The sequence below is a fragment of the Etheostoma cragini genome, chromosome 13, assembly GCF_013103735.1.
Source record: "Etheostoma cragini isolate CJK2018 chromosome 13, CSU_Ecrag_1.0, whole genome shotgun sequence".
Classification (NCBI taxonomy): Eukaryota; Metazoa; Chordata; class Actinopteri; order Perciformes; family Percidae; genus Etheostoma; species Etheostoma cragini.
Genome location: NC_048419.1, coordinates 9,534,433 through 9,541,507, shown reverse-complemented (window position 1 = coordinate 9,541,507; position 7,075 = coordinate 9,534,433). Strand labels below are relative to the sequence as shown.

The 7,075-nt window shown below is 40.0% G+C and overlaps 1 protein-coding gene across 4 annotated transcripts in view; it reads left to right on the top strand.

Moving 5' to 3' along the window:
* The window catches only part of robo3 (roundabout, axon guidance receptor, homolog 3 (Drosophila)), a 105,356-nt gene that overhangs the window by 46,339 nt on the left and 51,942 nt on the right, over nucleotides 1-7,075 (top strand). For all 4 annotated transcript variants that reach the window (XM_034889350.1, XM_034889351.1, XM_034889353.1 and 1 more), the window contains exon 3: nucleotides 6,601-6,758. In XM_034889350.1, coding sequence (XP_034745241.1) covers nucleotides 6,601-6,758 — 158 coding nt within the window. The remainder of the gene's footprint in view (nucleotides 1-6,600; nucleotides 6,759-7,075) is intronic.

Genomic DNA, 7,075 nt, shown 5'->3' with positions numbered 1-7,075 from the left:
GTGTGTGTGTGTGTGTGTGTGTGTGTGTGTGTGTGTGTGTGTGTGTGTGTAGGGCAGGCAGTAGGGCTCGGGCCGAGAAGGTGACCCTTCTGGACTCATGGAAGGAGTAATTGAAATGCCCTGTCACTGTGATTCCCATTCATTTAGCTTCAGCGCCTGCTCAATTTTGCCGTTGGCCATATGAGCATTTCCAGAGTCCTAAACCATGTTATGTCATTTACTCAAGGCCATAAAATTCTCTCTGGCCAAGGAGCCAAATGACAGCCCCATGAGAAAAATGGAATTACTCTTGAAACCAAGTAGTATTAAAGAATGGTGGACGTTACAGTTCAGCTGTCGCTAAGGAAACAGTGAAGTGTGTGCGTCAGGGTGTGTCAGTGTGTGTCCGTGTGTGTAAGTGTGTGTCTGTTTGTGTGTGTGTGTGTGTGCCTGTATATTGCACAGAGCTTGTAATATTGGATGCAGACAGTGTTTAGCTCTATTTGCTGCTACAGCTGCTGTGCAGTGTCTGTGTTTATATTGGCTGGGCTTGGGAGGCGGAGGGTGCTTAAAGGCAGCACGGACATCTGTCTCCAACTGTGAGAACCCCCCCCCCCAATCCTCTCCAGACCCTCGCATCACCACAACAACACACACACAATATCCTGTGCAGGCCGTTTCATCATAGTTTAATGTTGGATAGGGATCGGAGGGGGTCCACTCCGGATAATGAGAGTGGCTAATGGAAGTTGGCTTCAGATGGGGGCCCCTGTTGGGCCTTGGGGACCAGGCTTCACCCACAGAAAGGACAGAGAGGATGTGTATGCGTGCGTCTAAGCAGTCTTGTGAAAGGGGATAAGAATGATATATGTACCTGGGCAAAAAGCAAAAAAACAAAAGCATGGGTGTGATTTTGCGTGTGTTCACACCAAAGCAGATTGCTTCATGTCGAGACAAGATGTAAGCTGTTGGATGGATGGATGACCAGTGTAATCCCCCCACAACACAGCCTGAACCCGAGGACGCTTTTCTTGATTCCGCTAACTCCATCCCTCACTTTGCTCCGTCTGCCAAGGGACTATCCGTCATTCTCTCTGTGCCATCTGAATATTTATTCTTGAGCGGGTGCTGTCACACACTCACTCTTGGAACATTAACGACAGCGATAAGCCATTTAATTAAAAGTGAGCCTGAGCTTGCCCCAAAGGTGTTTTTTATGTCCAATTAAATGCTCAAATGATGCCCTGATATACAGTTGGGTAAATACTGTTGGTTTGCACCTGTGGTAAATCACAAAAGTCTAGCACTCACACATAGATATTACTTCCATCCAATAATACACTTTGTTTGGAATGGAATAGATTAGCTTCTTGGGCGTTTTTTTATTTTTTTGTAATGAGTCAGTGTAATTTGCAATCCGCACATCCATCACTGAACACCACAAGGAGATAAATGCTCCATGCAGATGGGTGTCATTAGTTATTGTGTGTCTAATGTGTTTGTCGTGATGTAAAGATACAGGCTGACAGCAGTCTGTCACAGACAGGCAAACTCACAGATCTGGTTTTGATTAGTGTCGAGACTTAGGCAAGGCAAGGCAAGGCAAGGCAGCTTTATTTGTATAGCACATTTAAGCAACAGGGCAATTCAAAGTGCTTTACATACAATCAGTTAAACAGATAAAACACAAGTACAAACAGTTAAAAATCAAAAGCATCAAAAACCGATAAAACACATGAATAGACAGTTAAAAACAAAATATTAGTTTTTAAACTTTAGACTACCTTTCACACTAAATAGTCAATGTTAGTGCTATCCTTCGTGATCCCCTCAGTGTCACTACCTTTCACGACTCTATTTTTAGAGACGTTACTTTTTGTCTCTGACTCTTCTTCACACTAATTAAGCCAATATAGTGCTGCCATTCATGTCTATCTCGACACTAAACATTCACACTTTTTCTTTAAAGTGCTACCCCTTGAGTCTGACTTTCTTTATTTTTTTTGTATTAATTATCTGACTTTCTCTGTATTAATTATCTGACTTTCTCTGACTTTCTCTGTATTAATTATCTAACTTTCTCTGACTTTGTTATTATTAATTATCTGACTTTCTCTGTATTAATTATCTGACTATCTCTGACCTTCTCTGTATTAACATTAGGACACATAAAACACAAGAATAAAAGTTACAGTGCAGCATAAGAAATTTAAAGAAATGAGCAGTCATTTAAAGAAAGGCAGCATCAAAAAGAAAGGTCTTCAGCCTTGATTTAAAAGAACTGAGAGTAGCAGCGGCTCTGCAGGTTTCTGGGAGTTAATTCCAGATTTGAGTAGCATAGAAACTGAACGCTGCTTCACCCTGTTTAGTTCGGACTCTGGGGACAGAAAGTAGACCTGTCCCAGATGACCTGAGAGGTCTGGGTGGTTTATAGTGGAGTAGCAGACCAGAAATGTATTTTGGACCTAAACCGTTAAGTGATTTATAAACTAGCAAAAGTACTTCAAAATCAATTGTTTGATGTGGGGTTATGTTAGATAGGGTTATGTTCAGAGTGGGGGATGAAATCTTCTCATGCTATACCTGACTTTCTGTGCCACCATGTTGTGAGAAAGACATCTAATTGAGAACAAATTTGGGCTGCGACTAATTATTATTTTCTCGATATTTTGTTTGGTCTTCAAAAGTGTCAGAATATTTACAAAAAAAATGTCTGTTACAATTTCCCAGTGCCCAAGCTGTTATACAGCATGTATATATGTGCATATATAGCATGTTTTATTTGGATAAGATATAAGATATTCAGTGTACTTCTTATACAAGAAGAAGAAGTACAGCACCAAATTTGCACATTGGTGCAAATTTGGAGCTTTGGTGCTGGAACCTGATAATGTAAGGGCATTTTTGCTTAAAAAATAACATTTTCAGGGTTTCAATTCCAATCAGACGTCTATATTTCAAACATATGCACTTGTGGTCCTTATCTTTTTCTTTGTGTGTTACTGTGTGTCTGTGCTCAGATTTAAGCACACCATTCAGGCCCAGTGGTGGGGATTACTCTGGCTTTGTTGAAGGGGTTTAAAGAAAGGGTCAAAGTGCACCCACTTAATATGGGCCCCAAAGGGCCTCCTGGGTAATTGCCAGTGCCTAATAAACTTCTAGATACCCTCTTTTTACTCAGTTCTGGAGAGTGCACAGGGCAGAATGGGAAAGATCAGGGGCCCCTGGAGCCGTGATCTCAGAATGGTGTGTGACAGGTCGTCCCTTCACCCCCGCAGCATGGTAATTCAGACCTGGGGTGCAACGCGCTGCCCTATTTTGCTCCTAGCGTTGCGTGATGGGACAGGTTACTGAACAATTTAGCCAGGGTTATTGTAATCTGCTGTGAATAGTGATTGGGAGAAATGTCAGCAGCAGGTACAGATAAGGTCAGAGGTGTGGTTTGGCATATCATTCCAGGATTGGAAACGGCCAATGGGATTTGGAATGCCCCTAATGCTCTGTGGCTAAGTAATTGGCCATCAGGATATGGGTCTGACTAAAGCCATAAATGGCATGTTGATGCCTCTAAGAGGTACAGATAAAAAGACAGCAACACCCGCGATGAATTGCAAAGCTTTGTATTTTACCAGGGCAAAGGCAAGCTCCGTTAGCTAACGAGGAAATGAAAAATATCCTCCTTAAACACTGACTTGACCTTGATTACAAACAAAACAGGCTGATTTATCTCCTTGTGTACACACAGCCCTTTTTCACCCTCATTCAAAGAAGACGCTGCACTATCTTGAAGAAGAAGAGAAATCAGCCTTTGAGGCGTACAGCCTGACTTTGAGATACAATGCATTTTCACACAAACCCAGGTATTTCAGATAAAGAAATGTGTGAGTGTCAGCAAGGTTATATGGATGGATGAATGGATGGATGGATACATAAATATATGGATGGTGATGATAATGGTAATGTCCTGTGTTGTCATTATAAAAGGCTTGTCATTAATCAAGTGAGAAGGTGACTCTCCCCTGCCGGCCGGTGGCGTTACACAAGGGTGTCACAAAGAAGCACGCACCCTTGTGTGCATAGTCACCCATTCATAAAGACATACTTGCGTAAAAATAACATATACGAGCATATGTGTGTACACATTCTGTAATCTATCTGCATTGATAAATGCAGAGGGCAAAATGCCTGGAGGAGCCATTTTCTGACTAACAATAACATTTGCAAGGCACTGCTCGAAATAAACATGAAATAATGTAGATGGGCAGAGGTAAATATTGTTTTTTAGCCACTGGTACCAATCAAAGATGGCTCGGAGCATTCAGAAGTTTTATGTTTTCATATTTCACCGCAATAACAACGCGTGTATTCTCCTCTGTTTGCCTATTTGGTCCTCAAGGTTTCACATATCAAGTGAACGGGGCAAAAGTAAACCGAACACTGTATGCTACTGAAGACACATTTCAAAAGCCTTTGAATCAAATACATGAATATGGATCAGGTTTTACAGGAGTTACAGGGGTGTTGTACTTTATCCTCAGGGTTGAATGGGGATGGAAAGACGAATAGAACACTGACTTTAAGAAGAAGTACTGTTATTTGACTTACAGTACACCATGCTTGCTAAAAATGAACTTACTTGTGTAGAAGTACAGACTATTTGGATTAAAACTAGTTTCCATATAGTGTTACTGAAAAGGCCAATATAAATTCAATATTAGTGCACCCAATGAATGAAAGAATGAATCAATCTGCCATTTCATTGACTGAATGTAGTGACCAGCTTGTTTTTATTGTAATCTCAAAGATTCCTTCATGAGGACAGGGTCTCAAATGTTAATGAAATAGCCTCAGATTTTGGACCATAAACATGTCAAATTAGGCTCTAATTTAAGCTTATTTGTATTAACATTTCTTAGTGTTTCATTAGAATTCTTTATTCGGTGGAAAATGAGTACTAACAAGTGCAATGGCTTAAAAAGTTGCTCTTGAATGTGTAAATCTTGCTGCTGTTAACAGGTTTATATTCAACCTGAAATGTAAGAAATGCTAAATGTGCTTGGTGGACTCAGAAGATGAGTAATCGTGAAGAATTGTATAGCGATAAAGTATGCCACTCTGTTGCGTGTCGGTTCTGTCAAGCTTGACAGACATGCCCGTTTTGTAATATTAAGACATTTCAAAATCAAATCCTCTTTAAAATCATGTTCCCCCCTTACATGTCAGTTTTTGTACTGAGGGCATTTTAAAGAAGCTTTTGCTTCAATGGAGAGGTTGACACCTTTTTCAATAGCGGTTTTCTTTCCAAACTTTGTGAAGAGTATAAACTAGGACACCAGTTTCTGACATGACTTGCACTTTTCAAGGTAAAGAGAGTGATTTCTCTCTGCTCATCTTTATGGCCGTCTCAACAGCCTGCAGATCTTAGCACACTCAGGAGACATTTGAGTCTGGACATGAGTGGAATGTCATTAGATTGATATAACTTATTCTGAGCTATCAATATAATGTAAGAGTGCATGCAAATCAGCCATGCCCTTTCTGCATTAATTATCAACCAACTCTTTTATGTCCAAATCTCACATCCTCTCATAACTTCAAAAAGAACTTTGTGGAATATTGATAGTAGAAATGAAATACCCCCCACCCCCCCTTCCCAAAGTGCTATTTTGGACATTTCTTAACAAATGCCTAGGAAAGATTGTAATGTGAAAAGGAATTCAGGAGGTTGCTTTTCTTATCTGTTATGGTGTGTTTTTGGGAGCCAGATACAAATGCCATACAAACCTCATTGGTTGATCCCCTTTGTAAGTCCCTGCAGTGGCTTAGGCTTAGCCTGCAGGCCTCTTCCTGGATGACTGTTGTTGTCAGGACATCATTCCAGACTACAAAAACTGTTGTCTAAGCCTGTAATCTGAGAACCCGCAAAGCTTTCCGGACTGAAATGAGAAAGAAAAAGTCCAACGCTTTCAGGTAACAGGCTCAAGATGTTGACTACCGAGGGGTGCACTTGGAAGTAAAGGACACGGGCTAACTCAAAGACACATCTCTAATGTTTTATTAATAGACTCCTGGAAAGCAAAAGAGAGGCAGTTATTTTTGGATTACATATTTAAAGTTGCTTTCTGAAATTGATTTCATTGATTTGTCAGAGGCCATTGCTTGAATAGTGTTTTCCTGACCACCTATCCAAGTGTACTTCTAAATATTCAGTACATATATATATATATATATATATATATATATATATATATATATATATATATATATATATATATATATATATATATATATATATATATATAATTGATCCACTTTGTGTGTGTCAGCTACAAGAGCTTTCATTATTGATGTGCCGTGATGGTTCACACATAACACAGAGTCACCATGTTGAATTCAATAGCAATGTAAATGTCAGTACAAAGTCAACAGTACTCCATGTATGCACATTCATCTACATTCATATAAAGCAAAGTACAGCAACAGGCTAATTATCAGCATAGAGTTAGCAGAAGTGAATGTATGCAAAGCCAGATAAAAGACACTATCATTAATAACAAAGGAGTTTACACATAGCGTCTTTAACCATGTCTCTTCTCTTCTTTTCTTCCGTCTTTTCCCCAGTTCTTAGAGATGACTTCCGTCAAACGCCTAGTGATGTGGTGGTAGCAGCAGGTGAGCCGGCCGTCATGGAGTGTATACCCCCCCGAGGCCATCCTGAGCCCACCATCTCTTGGAAGAGAAACAACATCCGTGTCAATGACCGAGATGAGAGGATCACTGTAAGTTTTTCTATACAAATAGTATCCTGAAATTAGGGATTTTAACTAGAAGCAATGGAACTGCAGATTTTCTTTTCAACTTTTTTTATGAAAAATATTAATAAATGTGTACATTTTTCGTTTCTCAACATTATTTGCAAGGTTTGTGCATTGTGACGTTAGGGTCACAAAAGCTAATGTAAATGTGCTGTATTTATATAGCGCTTTTCCAGTCTTAACAACTGCTCAAAGCGCTTTTACATCTACAGGAAACATTCACCATTCACACACATTCATACACTGTGGCCGGGGCTGCCGTACAAGGTGCCACCTGCTCA